At 50.6% G+C, this 23,805-nt stretch overlaps 2 protein-coding genes across 4 annotated transcripts in view; both read left to right on the forward strand.

The window, feature by feature from the left end:
- Nucleotides 1-7,042, forward strand: part of LOC136933127 (protein NLRC3-like) — a 78,229-nt gene extending 71,187 nt beyond the window's left edge. For both annotated transcript variants that reach the window (XM_067228510.1, XM_067228518.1), the window contains 2 exons: nucleotides 1,663-1,718; nucleotides 5,789-7,042. In XM_067228510.1, coding sequence (XP_067084611.1) covers nucleotides 1,663-1,718; nucleotides 5,789-6,324 — 592 coding nt within the window. In that variant the 3' untranslated portion in view covers nucleotides 6,325-7,042. The remainder of the gene's footprint in view (nucleotides 1-1,662; nucleotides 1,719-5,788) is intronic.
- The window catches only part of LOC136933009 (protein NLRC3-like), a 120,578-nt gene that overhangs the window by 70,073 nt on the left and 26,700 nt on the right, over nucleotides 1-23,805 (forward strand). For both annotated transcript variants that reach the window (XM_067228360.1, XM_067228368.1), the window contains exons 2-5: nucleotides 17,356-17,754; nucleotides 19,054-19,112; nucleotides 19,236-19,352; nucleotides 20,799-20,915. In XM_067228360.1, coding sequence (XP_067084461.1) covers nucleotides 17,464-17,754; nucleotides 19,054-19,112; nucleotides 19,236-19,352; nucleotides 20,799-20,915 — 584 coding nt within the window. In that variant the 5' untranslated portion in view covers nucleotides 17,356-17,463. The remainder of the gene's footprint in view (nucleotides 1-17,355; nucleotides 17,755-19,053; nucleotides 19,113-19,235; nucleotides 19,353-20,798; nucleotides 20,916-23,805) is intronic.

Genomic DNA, 23,805 nt, shown 5'->3' on the forward strand with positions numbered 1-23,805 from the left:
ACAAGAGCAGACTGCAGCGTATCATCCGTACTGCTGAGAAGGTGATTGGCTGCAATCTGCCTACCCTCGAGGACCTGCACACCTCGAGGACCCTGAGGCGAGCGAGGAAGATTGTGGCCGACTCCTCCCACCCTGGACACTCCCTGTTTCAGTCACTCCCCTCCGGCAGAAGGCTGCGGTCTATCAGGACCAATACCTCACGCCACAAAAACAGTTTCTTCCCTTCCGCTGTTGGCCTCTTCAACAAGGCCAAGGGACCACACTGACTCAAATTACTTATTGCCTAAAGCACTGCTTTTGCACTGCACCATAACATGGTATCTTGTACATTTGTATTTTTTGTAATATTTGTATTTTTGTATTTTTATATTGTAATTTACGGCAACTTATATTTATCCCACTTAGTACTGCTAGTTTATGTACCCTTAGTATAGTTAGTCCACATATTTAAATTTTAGGTATATGTTTATTGTATGCACCTTCCTGCCAAAGCAAATTCCTTGTCTGTGCAAACTTTCATGGCGAATAAATCCCTTTCTGATTCTGATTCTGAACAGGGAATCACTGTAAAAAAAAAAAAATTCTACAGTTTTCCATGCAGAGCTAACCTGGCATTTCCTGAACATCTCACTGTTAATCTGTGCTGTGGAGGTTGATGGACCCTCCTTCTCGTAATCTTGTCATTAAAAAGGAGAAGAATGTGCCAGTTGTTTTGCGCACATAGGATTGTTCCATTTCTTCTTCACTTGTAGTAAGACGTTAGCCTGGTCCTAACCAGACTCTCCCCTCGCTCCATTGACAAGCGTTAACTTCCTTGAAGGCGGGTACTCTGTTGAAGTTTAAAACTATTGGATCTGCCCAGAGCCACTCTGGATCTGCCATAACCAATCGCTAGCGTTCGCCTTAGCCAACTCCTTCACCACTAACGGAGCGAGCTGGAAAATCAAACGAACCCCGTGGGGAGCAAAGATTGTTCTTGCTCCGGCTTTAACTTCTGGATATTCGGCAGCGTTGCCACAACAGACCGAATGGCTTCGCTCGCATCTTTCTCCGTCGCCATTACAGAACTACAACTCAAACTAGCGCACGACATCAACGTCATCGTTCTCAGCCACTCCCTCTGTTTGCTGATTGGACGGTAAAAAGTTGACTTGAGACATCAACTAATATACGGAAAGCCCTGACGGAGTACAGAAGCAAAATGAAAATTGAGCGGAAGTACGTAGGAGGGCAGAGCCAGGCTAGTAAGACGTGGTTAAATGTCAAATTAATATACTGCTTTGAAATGTACTGAATGAACAATTGCCTCTTTTGCTGTTGAAGTAGTTTTTCTGCTTTCTGAAAATGTCTTCATACTCGCCTGCACGCATGAGAATTTCTAATTCTCTGGATAAGAGCGTCTGCTAAATGACTAAATGTAATTCCAGTGAATTAGAAATGAACTAACTCAGATCAGCTGTTCTGGAAGCGATAACTCTGAGCTTCCCATCTCAGGGTTCATCAAGTCAGAGTTCAGGGTTAGGCTCAGAGTTTGTAAAACCTGCTTTCTGGAATACACCTCTGATGATGAGAGAAACAACATGTTTACTTAGAAAGTCAGTTGCTAAGTCACTTATCAACAGGTGAAGTGTATTTTCATCATTCCTCGGCTTATCCCTGCAGTGTGGATCATGGTGGAGAGTGCTGGATCAAACCTGGCCTTTTGAAGGCCTGGAGATGTGAGTATTGACTGCTACTTGGTTCTAGTACACAAGGTCATACAAGGGACTACCATTAGTGACTTGGACACTGTCAAAAATGGACACACACACACACTGTAAACACACACTTTTAGAAGCAGTAATTTAACACAATTACCCACATCAATACTGTGTGTACGTCTGTGTGTGCTATGTCCCCTTCCTTCTCCTCTCCTCCCCTCTTCCTCTCCTCCCCTCTTCCCCTCCTCTGCTCTCCTCCCCTCTTCCCCTCCTCCCTCTTCCCCTCCTCCCTCTTCCTCTCCTCCCCTCTTCCCTTCTTCCCCTCCTCCCTCTTCTCTCCTCTTCCCCTCTTCCTCTCCTCCCTTCCTCCCCTCTTCCCTTCTTCCCCTCCCTCTCCTCCCCTCTTCCCCTCCTCCCTCTGCTCTCCTCCCCTCTTCCCCTCCTCCCTCTCCTCCCCTCTTCCCCTCCCCTCTTCCCTTCTTCCCCTCCTCCCCTCCTCCCTCTTCTTTCCTCTTCCTCTCCTCCCCTCTTTCCTTCTTCCCCTCCTCCCTCTTCTCCTCTTCCTCTCCTTCCCTCGTCCCCTCTTCCCCCCCTCCCTCGTCTCCTCTTCCTCTCCTCCCCTCGTCCCCTCCTCTCCTCTTCCCCTCATCCCTCTCCTCCCCTCTTCCCCTCTTCCCTCTTCCCCTCCTCTGCTCTCCCCTTCCCTTCTTCCCTCTACTCCCCTGTTCCCCTCCCTCTCCTCCCTCTTCCTCTCCTCCCTCTTCCTCTCCTCCCTCTTCCCCTCCTCCCCTCTTCCCTTCTTCCCCTCCTCCCTCTCTCTCCTCTTCCCCTCCTCCCTCTCTCTCCTCTTCCCCTCCTCCCTCCCCTTCCCTGTTCCCCTCCCCTCCCTCTGCTCTCTTCTTCCCCTCCTCCCTCTTCCTCTCCTCCCTCTTCCCCTCCTCCCCTCTTCCCTTCTTCCCCTCCTCCCTCTCTCTCCTCTTCCCCTCCTCCCTCTCTCTCCTCTTCCCTTCCCCTGTTCCCCTCCCCTCCCTCTGCTCTCCTCTTCCCCTCCTCTCTCTCCTCCCCTCTTCCCCATCTCCCTCTCCCCTCCTCCCCTCCTCCCCTCTTCCCCTCCTCCCCTCTTCCCTTCTTTCCCTCCCTCTCTTCCCCTTCTCCCTCTCCTCCCCTTCTCCCTCTCCTCTCCTCTTCCCCTCCTCCCTCTTACTCTCCTCCCCTCTTCCCCTCCTCCCCTCTTCCCTTCTTCCCCTCCTCCCTCTCCTCCCCTCTTCCCCTCCTCCCTCTTCTCTCCTCTTCCCCTCCTCCCTCTTCCCTTCTTCCTCTCCTCCCCTCTTCCCCTCCTCCCTCTTCTCTCCTCTTCCTCTCCTCCCCTCCTCCCCTTCTCCCTCCCCTTCTCCCTCTCCTCTCCTCTCCTCTTCCCCTCCTCCCTCTTCCTCTCCTCCCCTCTTCCCTTCTTCCCCTCCTCCCTCTCCTCTCCTCTTCCCCTCCTCCCTCTTCCTCTCCTCCGCTCTTCCCCTCCTCTGCTCTCCTCTTCCCCTCCTCCCTCTTCCTCTCCTCCGCTCTTCCCCTCCTCTGCTCTCCTCTTCCCCTCCTCCCCTCTTCCCTTCTTCTTCTCCCCTCTTCCCCTCTTCCCTCTACTCTCCTCCCCTCTTCCCCTCCTCTGCTCTCCTCTCCTCTTCCCCTCCTCCCCTCTTCCCTCTGCTCTCCTCCCCTCTTCCCTTCTTCCCTCTCCTTCCTTCTTCCTCTCCTTCCCTCTGCTCTCCTCCCTTCTTCCCCTCTTCCCTCTGCTCTCCCCTTCCCTTCTTCCCTCTCCTCCCCTGTTCCCCTCCCTCTCCTCCCTCTTCCTCTCCTCCCTCTTCCTCTCCTCCCTCTTCCCCTCCTCCCCTCTTCCCTTCTTCCCCTCCTCCCTCTCTCTCCTCTTCCCCTCCTCCCTCTCTCTCCTCTTCCCCTCCTCCCTCCCCTTCCCTGTTCCCCTCCCCTCCCTCTGCTCTCTTCTTCCCCTCCTCCCTCTTCCTCTCCTCCCTCTTCCCCTCCTCCCCTCTTCCCTTCTTCCCCTCCTCCCTCTCTCTCCTCTTCCCCTCCTCCCTCTCTCTCCTCTTCCCTTCCCCTGTTCCCCTCCCCTCCCTCTGCTCTCCTCTTCCCCTCCTCTCTCTCCTCCCCTCTTCCCCATCTCCCTCTCCCCTCCTCCCCTCCTCCCCTCTTCCCCTCCTCCCCTCTTCCCTTCTTTCCCTCCCTCTCTTCCCCTCCTCCCTCTGCTCTCCTCCCTCTCTTCCCCTCCTCTCCTCTTCCCTTCCTCCCTCTTCCCCCCTCCCTCTTCCTCTCCTCTTCCTCTCCTCTTCCCCTCCTCCCTCTTCCTCTCCTCCCTTCCTCCCCTCTTCCCTTCTTCCCCTCCTCCCTCTTCTTTCCTCTTCCCCTCTTCCTCTCCTCCCTTCCCTCTTCCCTTCTTCCCCTCCCTCTTCTTTCCTCTTCCCCTCCTCCCTCTCCTCCCCTCTTCCCCTCCCCCTTCCCCTCCTCTCCTCCCCTATTCCCTCCTCCCCTCTTCCCTTCTTCCCTCTGCTCTCCTCCCCTCTTCCCTTCTTCCCCTCCTCCCTCTTCTTTCCTCTTCCCCTCTTCCTCTCCTCCCTTCCCTCTTCCCTTCTTCCCCTCCCTCTTCTTTCCTCTTCCCCTCCTCCCTCTCCTCCCCTCTTCCCCTCCCCCTTCCCCTCCTCTCCTCCCCTATTCCCTCCTCCCCTCTTCCCTTCTTCCCTCTGCTCTCCTCCCCTCTTCCCCTCCTCTCCTCCCCTCTTCCCTTCTTCCCTCTGCTCTCCTCCCCTCTTCCCCTCCTCTCCTCCCCTCTTCCCCTCCTCTGCTCTCCTCTTCCTCTCCTCCCCTCTTCCCCTCTCCCTCTCCTCTTCCCCTCCTCCCTCTTCCCTCCTCCCCTCCTCTGCTCTCCTCTTCCCCTCCTCCCTCTCCTCCCCTCTTCCCCTCTTCCTCTCCTCCCCTCTTCCCTTCTTCCCCTCCTCCCTCTCCTCCCCTCTTCCCCTCTCCTCTGCTCCCCTCCTCCCCTTCTCCCTCTCCTCTCTTCCCCTCCTCCCCTCTTCCACTCTTCCCTCTGCTCTCCTCTCCTCCCCTCTTCCCCTTCTTCCTCTCCTCCCTTCTTCCCCTCCTCCCCTCTTCCCCTTCTTCCTCTCCTCCCTTTTCCCCCTCCTCCCCTCCTCCCTCTCCTCCCCTTTTCCCCTCTTCCCTCTGCTCTCCTCTTCCTCTCCTCCCCTCTTCTCCTTCTTCCTCTCCTCCCTTCCTCCCCTCTTCCCCTCTTCCCCTTCTTCCTCTTCTCCCTTCTTCCTCTCTTCCTTTTCCCTCTGCTCTCCTCCCCTCTTCCCCTCCTCCCTCTCTTCACTTCTCCCTCTCCTCTTCTCCCCTGTTCCCCTCCTCCCTAGAAAGATGGAGTGATGGGGGCATATCAGGGGTAATGAGATGAGGGATGATGGAAAGAGAGATTTGGAGGGAGAGAGGTAGCATGTGAGGGAGGGAGAACAGAATGAGAGAATGAAAGGAAGAGAGGGAGAGTGGAAGAGAGAGAGGGGGAGGGACAGAGAGCAGGGTAGAGAGAGAGAGAGTGAAGAGAGAGAGAGAGTGAGGATGGGTAGAGAGAGAGAGAGAGAATGAAAGGGGGAGTGAGGATGGGTAGAGAGAGAGAGAGAGTGAAGAGAGAGAGAGAGAGTGAGGATGGGTAGAGAGAGAGAGAGAATGAAAGGGGGAGTGAGGATGGGTAGAGAGAGAGAGAGAGAGAGAATGAAAGGGGGAGTGAGGATGGGTAGAGAGAGAGAGAGAGAGAGAGAGAGAGAGAGAGAGAGAGAGAGAGTGAGGATGGGTAGAGAGAGAGAGAGAGAGAATGAAAGGGGGAGTGAGGATGGGTAGAGAGAGAGAGAGAATGAAAGGGGGAGTGAGGATGGGGAGAGAGAGAGAGAGAGAGAGAGAGAGAGAGAGAGAGAGAGAGGATGGGTAGAGAGAGAGAGAGAGAGAGAATGAAAGGGGGAGGGCAGGAAGAGGGAGACATTCTAATGTGAATGATGATGATCAGTAATATATTGTGTCTTGGTCTCCCCCATCAGATGCCTGTGAGCTCACACTGGACCCAAACACAGCATGCAGAAAACTCTCTCTGTCTGAGGAGAACAGAAAGGTGATAAGGAGGAGAGAGGAGCAGCCGTATCCTGATCACCCAGAGAGATTTGAGGAGTGTCCACAGGTGCTGTGTAGAGAGGGTCTGTCTGGGCGCTGTTACTGGGAGGCAGAGTGGAGTGGAGGAAGGGTTCATATAGCAGTGACATATAAAGGAATCAGCAGAAGAGGAAGGGGTGCTGACTGTAGGCTTGGATGGAATAACAAGTCCTGGAGTCTGGTCTGTGATGATAACAGTTACTCTGCCTGGCACAATAACAAGAGCACTGCCATACCTGCCCCCCCCTCCAGCCCCCACAGAGTAGGAGTGTATCTGGACTGGCCGGCCGGCACTCTGTCCTTCTACACAGTCTCCTCTGACACACTGACCCACCTGCACACATTCCACAGCACATTCACTGAGCCCCTCTATCCTGGGTTCAGGGTTTGGTCTGACTCCTCAGTGTCCCTGTGTCAGGTAGAATAGCCCTCACACACTCTCACACACTGTGCTCACATAGATGTCATTGAAGATTGAACTGTATACAGTTGTGATTGATATCCCAGAGTGTTTGTAAATATTGCTGTGTGTAGAATGTTTGTTTTGTTTTAACCTTTAGATGTAAATATTACTGATATAAAATTTGATTAATATCTCTAAATATTACCGACGCTTCCACCAGAGTGAGTTATTTTTCCAAAACGGAAGCTAGCTAGCTTTAGTTAGCTTCCGTTACCTAGCAACCTAGCATAATACTCGTAGCAATGCTACTACCTGCTAGCGTTACTTGTTAGCCTCCTAACTGTACATTTTGAAGCCATACTACAGCGTTTGTCATGTCGTTTTTGTCTATCGGAAAATAGTGGGTTGGAATGTTCAGAATCACACGTGCGACGTTACTCTGTGGGGCTTTCGAACTATCGCACACGTGTGATGCTACTCCTTAACGGGTTCATTGTTGACAAACAACAATCCAAGTTTATGTACCCTTAGTATAGATAGTCCACATATTTACATTTTAGGTATATGTTTATTGTATGCACCTTCCTGCCAAAGCAAATTCCTTGTCTGTGCAAACTCTCATGGCGAATAAATCCCATTCTGATTCTGATTCTGATCCTGTCTTTGATCTCAGTTCCACTGAATGTGATGAACTAAATAGTGTCTTAGTGACTAAATAAGGAGAAATAAAGATGTTTTATACAGGATGATAGAAGACATGCTGTGTGTTTGTTGGTGACCCAGTGGCCCTATAGACACACACACACACATGTACACACACACATGTACACACACACACACACACACACGTACACACACACACATGTACACACACACATGTACACACACACACACACACTGGAAACACTACATTTAGGACCAGTAATATGACAGTATTACCCACTTGAATATACACTGTGTGTGTGTCTAGTGTGATCCCCTCCCTCCCTACTCTCTCCTTCCACCCTCCCTCCCTACTCTCTCTCTCCCTACTCTCTCCCCCCACCCTCCCTCCCCACACTCCCTCCCTACTCTCTCTCCCCCCACCCTCCCTCCCTACTCTCTCCCCCCACCCTCCCTCCCTACTCTCTCCCCTCACCCTCCCTCCCTACTCTCTCCCCTCACCCTCCCTCCCTAACCTCCCTCCCTACTCTCTCCCCCCTCCCTCCCTACTCTCTCCCCCTACCCTCCCTCCCTACTCTCTCTCTCCCTACTCTCTCCCCCCACCCTCCCTCTCTACTCTCTCCCCCCACCCTCCCTCCCTACTCTCTCCCCCACCCTCCCTCCCTACTTTCTTCCCCACCCTCCCACTCTCCCCACCCTCCCTCCCCACACTCCCTCCCTACTCTCTCCCTCCACCCTCCCTCCCCACTCTCTCTCTCCCTACTCTCTCCCCCCACCTTCCCTCTCTACTCTCTCCCCCCACCCTCCCTCCCTACTCTCTGCCCCCCACCCTCCCTCCCTACTCTCTCTCTCCGTACTCTCTCCCCCCACCCTCCCTCCCTACTCTCTCTCCCCCACCCTCCCTCCCTACTCTCTCCCCCCACCCTCCCTCCCTACTCTCTCCCCCCCACCCTCCCTCCCTACTCTCTCCCCCACCCTGCCTCCCTACTCTCTCCCCCCACCCTCCCTACCCTCCCTACCCTACCTCCCTACTCTCCCTCCGTACTCTCTCCCCCCACCCTCCCTCCCTACTCTCTCCCCCACCCTCCCTCCCCACACTCCCTCCCTTCTCTCTCCCCCCCACCCTCCCTCCCTACTCTCTCCCCCCCACCCTCCCTCCCTACTCTCTCCCCCCCACCCTCCCTCCCTACTCTCTCTCTCCCCGACCCTCCCTCCCTACTCTCTCCCCCCCACCCTCCCTCCCTACTCTCTCCCCCCACCCTCCCTCCCTACTCTCTCCCCCCCACCCTCCCTCCCTACTCTCTCTCTCCCCCACCCTCCCTCCCTACTCTCTCCCCCCCACCCTCCCTCCCTACTCTCTCTCTCCCCCACCCTCCCTCCCTACTCTCTCCCCCCCACCCTCCCTCCCTACTCTCTCTCTCCCCCACCCTCCCTCCCTACTCTCTCCCCCCCACCCTCCCTCCCTACTCTCTCGACCCCACCCTCCCTCCCTACTCTCTCCCCCCCACCCTCCCTCCCTACTCTCTCCCCCCACCCTCCCTCCCTACCCTCCCTCCCTACTCTCTCCCCCCACCCTCCCTCCCTACTCTCTCCCCCCACCCTCCCTCCCTACTCTCTCCCCCCACCCTCCCTCCCTACTCTCCCTCACTACTCTCTCCCCCCACCCTCCCTCCCTACCCTCCCTCCCTACTCTCTCCCCCCCACCCTCCCTCCCTACTCTCTCCCCCCACCCTCCCTCCCTACTCTCCCTCCACCCTCCCTCCCTACTCTCCCTCCCTACTCTCTCCCCCCACCCTCCCTCCCTACCCTCCCTCCCTATTCTCTCCCCCCACCCTCCCTCCCTACCCTCCCTCCCTACTCTCTCCCCCCACCCTCCCTCCCTACCCTCCCTCCCTACTCTCTCCCCCCACCCTCCCTCCCTACCCTCCCTCCCTACTCTCTCCCCACTCTCTACCCCCACCCTCCCTCCCTTTTCTCCCTCCCTACTCTCTCCCCCCACCCTCCCTCCCCACCCTCCCTCCCTACTCTCTCCCCCCACCCTCCCTCCCTACTCTCCCTCCCTACTCTCTCCCCCCACCCTCCCTCCCTACCCTCCCTCCCTACTCTCTCCCCCCACCCTCCCTCCCTACTCTCTCCCCCCCCACCCTCCCTCCCTACTCTCTCCCCCCACCCTCCCTCCCTACCCTACTCTCTCCCCCCACCCACCCTCCCTCCCTACCCTCCCTCCCTACTCTCTCCCCCCACCCTCCCTCCCTACCCTCCCTCGCTACTCTCTCCCCCCCACCCTCCCTCCCTACCCTCCCTCCCTACTCTCTCCCCCCACCCTCCCTCCCTACCCTCCCTCCCTACTCTCTCCCCCCACCCTCCCTCCCTACCCTCCCTCCCTACTCTCTCCCCCCACCCACCCTCCCTCCCTACTCTCTCCCCCCACCCTCCCTCGCCACCCTCCCTCCCTACTCTCTCCCCCCACCCTCCCTCCCTACTCTCCCTCCCTACTCTCTCCCCCCACCCTCCCTCCCTACTCTCTCCCCCCCCCCCTTCCCTCCCTACCCTCCCTCGCTACTCTCTCCCCCTACGCTCCCTCCCTACTCTCTGATATGAAAGGACCCTGGACTTAGTGGTGGACGCCTCAGACACACATCCCATCTACCTGCACCTGGGCTCAATCTACCTGGAGGAGGCCAGGGGGAGATGGGCAGGGTCACACACACACATGAACCAGGGAGATGGTTTAGTAACTTAACTAGGAGGTAGTTTGGGGACAATCATTGTTTTGCTGAAACCCATCTGTTTGTATCTGTCCATTTGTAGCATGAGAAGGCTCAGAGGACATATTTAGGTGCCTGCATGAGTACCCGTCTTGTCTCTCCTCCCTGAGAGCCCTGCATATCCCAGACCTGCTCAACAAAGGAGCAGACCTGATGTCACGGGGACGAACCACCGTTGGGGGTGGATGGACGAGGCCTCTCCCTCAGTGGAAGGATGCTCTCCCAAGCCGGAGGCACGGTGAAGAGCCCACCTGGGATCGGAGGTCCTCTCATGGCTTGGCTACTGAGAGGGACCTGTTAGAACACAGAGGTCTGTCTGAGGCTGTCATCCAGACTGTACAGAGCACACGCATGTGATCCACTGTGAGGGGTCATGTGATCCACTGTGAGGGGTCATGTGACACGCTGGCAAACTTTGTCTCGGTGGTGTGAAGGACAAAACGTTGACCCAGTCTCGACCTTTTACAATCACTGTTTAACAAGCTTACTCCTCGCTCTGACAACGGCTAAGGTGTCCCCCTGCCCCCTCCTCTCTCATGCTACTGTAAGGCTGGGTGTCCCCCTGCCCCCTCCTCTCTCATGCTACTGTAAGGCTGGGTGTCCCCCTGCCCCCTCCTCTCTCATGCTACTGTAAGGCTGGGTGTCACCCTGCCCCCTCCTCTCTCATGCTACTGTAAGGCTGGGTGTCCCCCTGCCCCCTCCTCTCTCATGCCACTATAAGGCTGGGTGTCCCCCTGCCCCCTCCTCTCTCATGCTACTGTAAGGCTGGGTGTCCCCCTGCCCCCTCCTCTCTCATGCTACTGTAAGGCTGGGTGTCCCCCTGCCCCCTCCTCTCTCATGCCACTGTAAGGCTGGGTGTCCCCCTGCCCCCTCCTCTCTCATGCCACTGTAAGGCTGGGTGTCCCCCTGCCCCCTCCTCTCTCATGCTACTGTAAGGCTGGGTGTCCCCCTGCCCCCTCCTCTCTCATGCCACTGTAAGGCTGGGTGTCCCCCTGCCCCCTCCTCTCTCATGCTACTGTAAGGCTGGGTGTCCCCCTGCCCCCTCCTCTCTCATGCCACTGTAAGGCTGGGTGTCCCCCTGCCCCCTCCTCTCATATGCTACTGTAAGGCTGGGTGTCACCCTGCCCCCTCCTCTCATATGCTAACATCTGGAGTTGCTGGACAGAGTCTCTGCTTGATGGGTCTCACACCTCATTGTGTAACTTCCTGTCGCATTGCTAAGTCATGTGTTGATAAGGGTCAAGATGTGGTCTGATTGGTTGTTCTTGTGTATAAAGGGAATTGTGAAGCATTGTTCTGTGGATTCTTCATCTCCTGAGACCTTCTCCTCAGCTCTGGCTTGTCCTACTCCTTCTCCTTCCTCACCTCTTGCTTTCTCTCTCTGATTTACAATAATCATGGTAGAGTAGTATGATTTAAAGATTTCATTTTGTAAGATGTTTGCCTTGTAATTGATTTCATTCATTTGCAATGTTATTAAATATATATTCATTTAACCTTACTTTGACCATTCTTGCTCTGATTTAACCCACAGTCAAATAACTAATTATATTGATATTGGCATTGTGATATTGGCATTGACATTGGTTAATGTTAAAACACTGTTTAGTTTCCCATCTTCCTTCAAACGGGAATTTGTTTTGATTGTTTGCCAATATTAAACCCCCGACACTACCTGACATGCTGTGCATCTATCAGATCTTCCCCTCAGTTACTGATCTGCTGTGGTGGATCAAGAGTTGGGATACTTTGTCTCCACAAAGCCTCTCTCTCTGGCTCCACAATGCTCTCAGTATCATGGATGAGGGTGTGGGATGTCCTGTGTCTCCTGGCATTCAGGCTCATTCCACCAGAGGAGTGGAGACTTCGGTAGCCATCTTCCGTGGTGAGGGAGTGGAGGAGATCTGTAAGACACTACGGCCCTCCCTTTCTAACCCTAACCCTGTCTGAGACTGCTGTTATTGTCCCCATATACATGTGACCTCCAGCACACAGCCATGACAACACTGCTCTCATTCCAGTGCTGCTGAATAAGCACACAGCAGTTATCTGGGGAGTGTTTACAACAGAAGGTTAATAAAGTGAAATAGATTCAGCCCAAGAGACAAGGGTGTAGATATTCCTGGTCATGAAGACTCTTGGTTGTAACAGGACAGAGAGACCAGGAGAAACACAAGTGCAGAACTTTGATTCAGAACACAGGTTCAGATGTACCAAGGGCTAATCCAGAATCATGGTCAGGAACAGGTCAGGGTCAGTCCAGGTACAGCAGGTCTATAGGAGTGTGGTGGTCAGGAACTGGTGAGGGTCAGTCCAGGTACAGCAGGTCTATAGGAGCGTGGTGGTCAGTGACAGGTGAGGGTCAGTCCAGGTACAGCAAGTCTATAGGAGCGTGGTGGTCAGACAGGTGAGGTTCAGTCCAGGTACAGTAGGTCTATAGGGGACAGGGGAGATAGGGCAGGGTTTATACAGGAGAGCAGAACTTCTGGTCGTAGTGTAATAATCTGCTTTATGATGTTCATGCTGCTAATGACTCAACATTCTAGTGTGTTGCCACCAGGGCATTGTGAAGTCACTGTGATCTCAGGTAACAAGGGCAGTGGAGAGGTGGATTCTGGGACCTGAAGTCCTGTAGATATCCAGACCAACAACTCTGCATTTATAAAATATATTTTCTCAGGGATATTGTCTTTCTCCAGTTAGTCGTAGGTCTGTAACTTCACTTGTGTCTGATGTTCTGATGTGACAGTACACCCAGGGCCCTCCTACCTGAAGGGTTAACAGCTCTCATGATGGGGTCTATATCACTGGACTCTGACCTGTTTTATTGTACTGTTCAGTGTACCTGCTACTATAATGAATGATAGCGTCTATATGACCAGACTTTGACCTGTGTTCTTGTACTGAACCTGTAACTATAATGTTCCAGAGACACTCCTGGAAGCAGCACAAACAGCATCAACAGATTTCTTCTTCAGCACGAAGGACAATGCCTCCTTGACTTGACGTTGTGTTTGTGAATTCAGACCAGGAGAAAGCAGAGGTAAGTCCCTCCAGGGATCATGTTCAGGTCAGGTAGGAAGTGAGGATGATTCTAGTTGAACGCTCAGACCTACAATCCTCCTGAATGGAGGACCAGGGTGTGGTCAAGAGACACAGCTGAACCGTTGGAACATTTGGTTGGACACTCACATGAATAACTGTATCTAGTAGAGAGTGAAGGATTTTAATGGGTTTAATGGTAATATTTGTTTGTCAGTAGTTAGTGTTTCATGGTACTGAAGGTGATTTTGAGTACAAATGTACAGTACAGATCCTTGGTGATTCCTGTTAATCATTGTCTACAGTACATATGTCTACTGGACTGGGTGTTGTTACAGAACATGTGATGACAGAGAGCAGTTTCAGAGAAGGCAGTAAAGATGCTTTAGATAAGATTACACTGTTCATTATGTCTCTTGAGTTAAGGTTGTTGAAAGTGATCATGTGTTAAATAATAGAATATAATCCAATGCTGATATTGCAGAGTTAGACTTGGTGATGTGTCCTCAGTATGAACACCTCAACCAGCAGCTCTGACAGTCCCTCCCTTCCTGACTTTCTGACTCTTATTTCATCTACTCATTTGTCTCACACCAGCTCTCCGTCTGTCTCTCTCTCCATCTCTCTGCATAATACACACACTACACACACCTGCCTCTCTCTCTCCCTTTGTCTCTGTAGCGGGGTTTGCTCGTTTAAAGATAGAAATACTTAATTTATCATCAAGTTTGGGGCACCACCCTAATATTGGTTTAGGACATTAGGGAATCCTATGTTTAATATGTAATAATCAGTCTCATCTTTAGGAATGAATTCGTTCTAAGTGTAGAGCCAATCGTAACATCAGTGAACACGCACGTCAAAATCTTTACAATGAATTTATTCAAGTAAGGTAAACAGATCTTATGAACAAGTTGGATTATGGGTTTGATATGAGAGATTGGTTTCAATGAACAGAATGAAATGGTCTAATTTAAAGAAAGACAGAAATTGTACAGTCAATGATTACATCCTTACAAATCATAAACAGAGCTCACGCCAATGCCATGTCGAGGAGGAAAGAGCGTTAGCCATAGTTACGTTTGATCAGGGGTTGATCAATGATGTTGAGGGCGGTTTGCGCCAAAGGTCCATTTGAAGAATCTGAAGTCAAAGCGCGGCTGCGCTGGGTCATGTGACTGAGTCTGCGGGATCTCAGTGAAGTCGCATTTGGAATTGCGTTTTTGGTTCTTCTGTTGAAACGTCCAGATAGTGACGCGTTCACTATGAAGTTGAATCTCAGGAGAAGCTTGGCGACGTCCTTTGGAACGCCAATCCTGATGGCGTTCATGCCATGGTCGGTTTCGCTGGAGTCAGAGATTGATGGTCATCTTAGGGCTTTATACAGTTCGAGAGAGGACCCGTCTGGGGTCAGATGTGGATTGGGGGAAGCTGGGTTCTCAATTCCCCCCTCCTTCCTTCACACCTACCAAAGGTGTGATCTGATCTCTGGCTGGTTCATTCGATGGTTCAAATATTGTTCTGGACATCTTGGTACAGTTACAAAATATAGTTGAATGATTGTTTTATTATGATAGCTTGTTACTAGAATCAAGATTTCAGTGAACACAACATTAAAACAAAGTAACAAACATAACACAAATATCCCTCTCATAATTCTCCACCTTGTACTCTTGTGGTAAAGGTGAAGTCTCAAGAACTTTCCTCAAAAGTTCTGATCAAGGTATGTTCTTTGTTCAAATCGCCGCCGAAACGGATAGCAAATGGTCGCTGGAGACGTGTTGTCTAAATCAGGCCCTTTGAAGCTTGCAAGCTAGCAGGAGGGCTGATTAGGTAGATTGGGGAGGTCCCCCCCCCAATTCTATGGTTCCTTTGCATCGGCGTTTGGTGGGTAATCAGCATACTGAGGGTGTCACAAGGGCTGATTATGTTTGTCTGATGTGATTGAATCACTCTTCAGGTGTGGCAAGATGTTGGCTCCGTGTGGTCTTGCGGACCTCACTACATCTCTCTGTCCATTACTCTCTCCATCTCTCTGCATAATGAACACACACACACCTGCCTCTCTCTCTCCCTCTGTCTCTCTGTCCATTACTCTCTCCATAATGAACACACACACACCTGCCCCTCTCTGTCTCTGTGTCTCTCACTCCAGTGTTGCTGCATGAGAGTTCTGGTAGGGGTTAATAGTGTGTTATATGTAAAAGTGTCTCTTTGTGCAGGGGTCGGTTTCAAGGGGGTTTATGTTAATGTGTAACAAGTTGAAGTATATAACCTACTTTCTCACACGGTTCTTACTGATATTTATCCAAATCAACATCCAGTACAGGGGGAGATTTGAACCTGCTACCTCTTGAGCTGCAGTCAGGTGCTCTAACCACTGAGCTGCAACCCTCCCTTCTTTCTCTCTAAAGGGGGAAGGAGACTGAGTTGCAGGAGATTGTAAGGCAGGACAGAGATCAAGTGTATTAAACTCTGTGTAAATTCATCCGTAACAGTATGTCAACGGAGAAAACTGGGAAACTCTGTACACAAAGTTGTTCTCAGATTAATGAACACTGCGTACGCGACACATATCACACGTTAGTCTTCATAGACACCACTTACAGTAACTAGTGATAATCACATCATCCTCATATCACACGTTAGTCTTCATAGACACCACTTACAGTAACTAGTGATAATCACATCATCCTCATATCACACGTTAGTCTTCATAGACACCACTTACAGTAACTAGTGATAATAACATCATCATCATATCACACTTTAGTCTTCATAGACACCACTTAACTAGTGATTGTGGCACGTGAACGAGCTCAGGGTCACACCCCGTCAACTCTCATATTTGACCTGACATGGCTGTTGAAACGCCCACATTTTGTCAGGTTTCTCAATAAACATTTCAATTAACCCATTGTGAACAATGAATGATTTTTGAGAAATGGCTAAGGAAACAACAAAAAACGGTGAAAGATATTTACTGAATTTACCAGCAATAACTAGCAGTTATTTAAACATTGATGGAGTAAAAAATTAAAAGATTTCCCAAAAATAATTAACTCATTGTGCCCTATCTTAACATTATCTTTTTTTGTGGGCCAAATTCACACATTTTCTTTCTGGCTAAATCGGCTAAAAGGAGGTAATTGGCATAATTTTAGATAACCTATACAATTTACTCCCATTGAAGACCAAGTAAAACTGTCATTTGTTATGGATGCACTTTCTCTTTGCCTTTTGGTCACTCTGTGTTGCCGTATCACATCTTAAAACATGGCGTAGGCCTACGCACGGGGGGAAAGTGGAGCTATGAGTACTGAAGAAGTCTCTTATCTTACCCAAATGCTGTGAAAGTCAATAAAGTCAATTGCCAATCCAGATCTGTTAGATGCAGTTGTCTGATACACTCAAGCTGAGCATCTCATAGGACTGGACCATGAATACAGGAATGAAGGCCAGTTAAATAGTATCACAGGGAGTCAGGTGGCTGAGCGGTGAGGGAGTCGGGCTAGTAATCCGAAGGTCGCCAGTTCGATTCCCGGTCATGCCAACTGACGTTGTGTCCTTGGGCAAGACACTTCACCCTACTTGCCTCGGGGGAATGTCCCTGTACTTACTGTAAGTCGCTCTGGATAAGAGCGTCTGCTAAATGACTAAATGTAAATGTATCACAATATGGGAGGTTTTACCCTCACAAGGACTAAACAAACGTTAACATCAGGGGGTGACATCAACACAGCCTTGGCAAGCACAGACAGAAGATGCCGCATTCATGGTGCTAGATAACGTTTGTTTAGTCTTTAGATGGTTCATAGAACCGGTAACATTGTGCCCTCGGACCTACACTAGTGTCTCAGACATTTACAAGTCACATCTTACAAAGAACTAACTTATGGCTATGCAGGCATGAGCAAGCTTTAGCAAGTAGCATTATGACGGCGGGCCGTGGAGCGCTGAGAGGTGTCTAGTGTGTCTGTAACTGTGATCATAGGCTAACGTGTGTTAGCAGCACTGTCTAAACAGTCAGTGCTTAAGGACCTCCCACCTGTGCTGATTCACAGGAAGAGGATGTGCTGTGTTATCAGTTAACAGTGTCCAGGAAGGAGACAGGCTTTGCCCTTTGACAACAACACTGCACATATGTAATCAAGGGTTTAAATGAACATATCAAATGTTTATATATCCTATTTAGAGTACTTTAGTCCTTTATAGACTGGGGAGCTAGTGCTAACAGCTTTTGATTGTGGGTCAAAGAGATGGCTAGCCCATGACAACCTATGATGACATAAACTTTCATTCAATACACTCTCTAGTGTAAACCTGTTCCACTGTGTTCTGGATATTAAAATGAAGTTAATGGAATAGAATGACCAGAACAATCCCAGTACCACCAAGATCCATCAGGGCCTGTCCTTCAAGCTGAGAAGCTACTAGGGGTGGGGGCATTAGACAAAAGCTGCAGCAACATTTTGCCCTTCTTTTGCCTTTCTTTCACGGTGCCTGTGATAGTGTCTACATGCCTGTGTGTTAGTGTGTCTTAATATGTACAGCTAAGCAATGTTTTATGTTCCCTCCCTAGGAAGACTGCTCTTGAGTCTGACCACGCCCCTCACCCTTTCCAGCCTGCTCCTGTAGGTCAGCCCCCCTCCCTTGGAGTGGGCGTGGCCACAGGGTGGTCGTTGTAGCAATGAGCTTTGAGAGGCGCAGCAAAGGTGGGGTTCTGGTGGAGTTTGCGTATCAGTACACAGACAGAACTGGCAGCATCATCTCCATCAAACCTGGTGAACATTACCTCCTCCTGGACAAGACCAGTGATGACTGGTGGCTCGTCTGCAAGGATGAGAGGACCAAGCCCTTCTACGTCCCTGACAAGTATGTCAGGGAACTTCCCAGCAGGTTCCCACTGGACCATGCTGACCCCCCCAGACCAGAGACCACCAGAGTCCCTGAGACAAGACGACAACACAAGACACCACAGGTGGGTTTCAGTGTGGGGAACAGGGTCGTACTGAATGTAGAACAACATGGGGGGACAGTGAAATACCAGAAACACTCATTCACAGAGATTTAGAAGCATCATTAGTTTATAAATGTGGTGTGTTACAGCAGTGGACATTGAACTGTTTTAAAGGATGAGACACTGTCCTGAAACCTGCTGTACAGATCCTCCCTGAAACAGCACAGGGAGCATGTGTACAAGGACAGTGGGTAACACCTGACACAGTGTCAACATGTGACACAACACAGGGAGCATGTGTACAAGGACAGTGGGTCACACCTGGCACAGTGTCAACATGTGACACAACACAAGGAGCATGTGTACAAGGACAGTGGGTCACACCTGGCACAGTGTCAACATGTGACACAACACAAGGAGCATGTGTACAAGGACAGTGGGTAACACCTGGCACAGTGTCAACATGTGACACAACACAGGGAGCATGTGTACAAGGACAGTGGGTCACACCTGGCACAGTGTCAACATGTGACACAACACAGGGAGCATGTGTACAAGGACAGTGGGTCACACCTGACACAGTGTCAACATGTGACACAACACAGGGAGCATGTGTACAAGGACAGTGGGTAACACCTGACACAGTGTCAACATGTGACACAACACAGGGAGCATGTGTACAAGGACAGTGGGTCACACCTGGCACAGTGTCAACATGTGACACAACACAAGGAGCATGTGTACAAGGACAGTGGGTAACACCTGGCACAGTGTCAACATGTGACACAACACAGGGAGCATGTGTACAAGGACAGTGGGTCACACCTGGCACAGTGTCAACATGTGACACAACACAGGGAGCATGTGTACAAGGACAGTGGGTCACACCTGACACAGTGTCAACATGTGACACAACACAGGGAGCATGTGTACAAGGACAGTGGGTAACAACTGACAGTGTCAACATGTGACACAACACAGGGAGCATGTGTACAAGGACAGTGGGTAACACCTGACACAGTGTCAACATGTGACTGACTGAGGTTTAATCCATGTCACTTAATATGCACTTGTGTTTGCTTTTAAAATGCATTGTTGGTAAATTCTATAATATTGAAAATTGTGTTTGAGTGTTTTGATTTCATGACTAGACTGCATCATCTAATGTAGATAGCCTCTGATGATCAAGATAAATAATTTTCTGAACTTTTGACACCAATCCTCAGTCTGGCAGCAGTATTCCAACTTGATCCTGTGACAACTAGCCCCTGTCTCTCTATTATCATTATTATTAATGTATGAATCATTACTGTGTTTCAGAGGGCTGTCGCTAAAACGAGTCTCTCTGGGGAACATGACATGGACACCAAAGCTAAGAGGTAAGATGAGAATCCATACCTGTTCATGACTGTTCTCCATCTCAGAGCTCAGCAGTGATATTATGACATCATCATTAGTCAGAATAAATGAGAGACTGAAGGTCTGTCTCTGTTGTGTTGAAGCCCAATCCAGCAGAGACCAGCCTCACCTGTACCCAGCTGTGTGTCCATGAAGAGTGACAAGTCTATGAATCTACCTATCAAGTTCAGTGATGGAGGAGGACCTTCTAATGAGGAAGGGTATGTACTGACCTCTGCTGGTTAACCTAAAACAGGGTTAGAGATGCTGACTGTAGATACTAAAGTATCCCTCATCACATCCCTACTAAAACACAGGGTTAGAGCTGCTGACTGTAGATACTAAAGTATCCCTCATCACATCCCTACTAAAACACAGGTTTAGAGATGCTGACTGTAGATACTAAAGTATCCCTCATCACATCCCTACTAAAACACAGGGTTAGAGCTGCTGACTGTAGATACTAAAGTATCCCTCATCACATCCATACTAAAACACAGGGTTAGAGATGCTGACTGTAGATACTAAAGTATCCCTCATCACATCCATACTAAAACACAGGGTTAGAGATGCTGACTGTAGATACTAAAGTATCCCTCATCACATCCATACTAAAACACAGGGTTAGAGATGCTGACTGTAGATACTAAAGTATCCCTCATCACATCCATACTAAAACACAGGGTTAGAGATGCTGACTGTAGATACTAAAGTATCCCTCATCACATCCCTACTAAAACACAGGGTTAGAGCTGCTGACTGTAGATACTAAAGTATCCCTCATCACATCCCTACTAAAACACAGGGTTAGAGATGCTGACTGCCAGCCTGGCTGACATACAGACCATGTGGTAAAGGTTCACAGTGAGAGATACAGAGTAACAACAGGTCTGGAAACCTGCCTGTCTGACTCATTCATGTTGAACAGCAACATTAAAGCCTGGATCTGACCCTACTGATGAATGACTACAGCAACACATGTTGGACAGTATGATATATCTGTGGTGTACGGTGTTCATTTTAGGACATCCTCAGATCTCTGACTCAAGTGTCAGACTCAAACGAAAAGGCGTCAGGTCTCAGACCAAACGTCTTCAGACTCCGGCGAAATGGCTTCAGTCTCAGAAAAACCTCTGTCAGTCTCAGACAAAACGCCGTCAAACCAAACGCCGTCAGAAAAACGCCTTTCAGTCTCAGACTAAACTTTGTTAGAAAAAAAGTTGTCAGAGCTAGATGAGGGAGCTGTTTTTTATTTTTTATTTTTTTATATATGATTTATTTGTAGAAATTTCAAAACAAGACTCAATGTACAATAGTCTTCACAAATAAGAAGTGAGAGGATGACATATCAGACAGCCAAATGGTGAGAATACACATTACAGCCCCCCACCCCTCACCTCCCCTTCCCAAAACAAATATACAACAAAAGCAAGTTGATACACAAACAGAAAAGAAAATTATAAAAGCAAACAAAACACAACAACTGGCTGTTAAATGCTTGCAGTGGGAGATATCATGTTGATTTCATGTTGAACCGCAACATTTAAGCCTGGATCTGACCCTGCTGATGATTGACTACAGTAACACATGTTGGACAGTATGATATATCTGTGGTGTTTACTTTAGTGATTTATATTTGTAAGACACTTTGTTGTGTTTGTTGACAGGATGAGACAGCAGAGACCAGCCTCATCTGTACCCAGCTGTGTGTCCATGAAGAGTGACAAGTCTATGAATCTACCTATCATGTTCAGTGATAGAGGAGGGCTTTCTAATGAGGAAGGGTGTGTACTGACCTCTACTGGTTAAACTAAAACAGGGTTGAAGCTGCTGACTGTAGATACTGACCTCTGATGGTATTCACTGTTACATAAGATGACAAATAATCTGATGTATAGAGTAATCATTAGATTCAGGATTATCTAATGACATTTCTACTAAACGAAGGTTAGAACTCATTCAAACACATGACTGTGGGAGCTGTTATTTAATATTATTTCATTAACATGTGGTGTTGGTCTTCTCTTTATGTATCTATGGTTTAACCACTAGACCACCATCAGACACATCAACACCTTTGACCTCCTTGTTGTGTTTGATCAGTGAGAGACAGGACCACAACCTACCAGTTCAGTGTGCTGCTTTAATGTTGAACTTTACCTGACATTAACACAGAGACACAACCACAACACAACCACAACAAACTACCCTGAAACTAATGCAGTTATGCAAGCCATACCATACTACCATTAGGTCATTCCATGTCGTTGCAGACAAATGATTCAAAGCTGCTCTCTCTAATTCAGTAGAGACTAGAGCGAACCAGGATAAGCCTGTGAGTTACTTCTCCACCTTAAAAGACTTGACATTTACTGTAAAAATGTAATTTTGTTATAATAGTTTTACATACACCCCTCCCTGAGTCACCACCTTACCGCGGTGGAGGGGTTTGCGTGTCCTAGTGATCCTGGAAGCTATGTTGTTGGGGGCTTTATGCCCCAGGTAGGGTCACCCAGGGCAAACAGGTTCCAGGCGAAGGATCAGACAAAGCGTGGCTCAAAAACCTACCATGAAGAAAAAGAACAATGGTTCCCAGTTGCCCCTGCCCGGATGCGGGTCACCGGAGTCCACCCTGGAGCCAGGCCCGGGGGTGGGGCTCAATGGCGAGCGCCTGGTGGCCGGGCCTTTTCCCATGGGGTCCGGCCGGGCTCAGCCCGAAGATACAACGTGGGACCCCCTTCCAGTGGGCTCACCAGGGGTCATGGGGGTCGGGTGCAGTGTGAGACGGGCGGCGGCCGAAGGCAGGGGCCTTGGCGGTCCGATCCTCGGCTGCAGAAGCTAGCTCTAGGGATGTGGAACGTCACCTCGCTGGCGGGAAAGGAGCCGGAGCTGGTGCGCGAGGAAGAGAAGACCGCCCGGTCCCAACACAAGCTCTTCTCCTGTCTGGCCCCCCCAATGGTGGAATCAACTCCCCACCTCCATCAGAGACACTGACTGTCTCTCCACCTTCAAGAAAAGGCTCAAGACGCACTTGTTCCGGGAGTACAACGGTACTTAGGAACGGTTCGCTTGACCCGATGTTAGTTTCCTCAAGGATCACAATGACTCTTGCTTAGAGACTTGTTGCTCTTGTGGTTAGTGGTAACTGATTTAAATTTTTGGTTCTCGCTGTGATATATTGTTTTATTACTGTTGCTTGCTTTTTTCCACAGGTACACTTGCGCTTATAGCTGTTCATGTTGTTTGGTTGTGACTTGTTTAACTACATGCTCTTATGGTTCTTCCCTTTGGCACTTACTTTGGTTGTTCACAATGTGTGCTTCATGTTTTGGCTACTCGCGATGTTTTTTGGCTATCTTGTTGTTATGATCAGTGACCTATGCACTTTGTAAAGCTCTCTCTTGGAAGTCGCTTTGGATAAAAGCGTCTGCTAAATGAATAAATGTAAATGTAAATGTAAGTTCCGGCTAGATATAGTCGGCCTCGCCTTGACGCACAGCATCGGCTCCGGAACCAGTCTCCTTGAGAGGGGCTGGACTCTCTTCCACTCTGGAGTTGCCCTCGGTGAGAGGCGTCGGGCTGGGGTGGGAATACTTGTTTCCCCTCGGTTCGGCGCCTGTTCGTTGGGGTTCACCCCGGTGGACGAGAGGGTAGCCTCCCTCCGCCTTCGGGTGGGGGGACGGGTCCTCACTGTTGTTTGTGCTTACGCACCAAACGGCAGCGCAGAGTACCCACCCTTTTTGGAGTCTCTGGGAGGGGTGCTGGAAAGCGCTCCTCCCGGAGATGCCCTCGTCCTCCTGGGGGACTTCAATGCTCATGTGGGCAATGACAGTGAGACCTGGAGGGGCGTGATTGGGAGGAACGCCCCCCCGATCTGAACCCGAGCGGTGTTTTGTTGTTGGACTTCTGTGCTAGATACGGTTTGTCCATAACGAACACCATGTTCAAGCATAAGGGTGTCCATATGTGCACTTGGCACCAGGACGCCCGAGGTCTCTCACTAGACTTTGTAGTCGTGTCGTCGGATCTGAGGCAGAATGTCTTGGACACTCGGGTGAGGAGAGGGGCGGAGCTGTCAACTGATCACCACCTGGTGGTGAGTTGGCTACGATGGTGGGGGAAGACGCCGGTCAGGCCTGGCAGGCCCAAACGTAATGTGAGGGTCTGCTGGGAACGGCTGGCAGAATCCCCTGTCAGAAGGAGCTTCAACTCCCACCTCTGGGAGAGCTTCGATCATGTCTCGGGGGAGGCCGGGGACATTGAGTCCGAATGGGCCATGTTCTGGCCCATTATGTTGTTGAGGCGGCTGACCGGAGCTGCGGACGCAAGGCGGTCGGTGCATGTCGCGGCGGCAACCCTCGGACCCGGTGGTGGACGCCGGACGTGAGGGATGCCGTCAAGATGAAGAAGGAGGCCTATCGGACTTTATTGGCTGGTAGGACTCCAGAGGCAGCTGATGTGTACCGGCAGACCAAGCGGAAGGCGGCTTTGGCGGTCGCGGAGGCAAAAACCCGGGTGTGGGAGGAGTTCGGCGAGGCCATGGAGAATGACTTCCGAACGCTGCTCCTCCGCGTCGAGAGGGGCCAGTTGAGGTGGCTCGGGCATCTGATAAGGATGCCTCCTGGACGCCTCCCTGGTGAGGTGTTCTGGGCACGTCCCACTGGGAAGAGGCCC

Source organism: Osmerus mordax, chromosome 2, assembly GCF_038355195.1.
Source record: "Osmerus mordax isolate fOsmMor3 chromosome 2, fOsmMor3.pri, whole genome shotgun sequence".
NCBI classification, from domain to species: Eukaryota; Metazoa; Chordata; class Actinopteri; order Osmeriformes; family Osmeridae; genus Osmerus; species Osmerus mordax.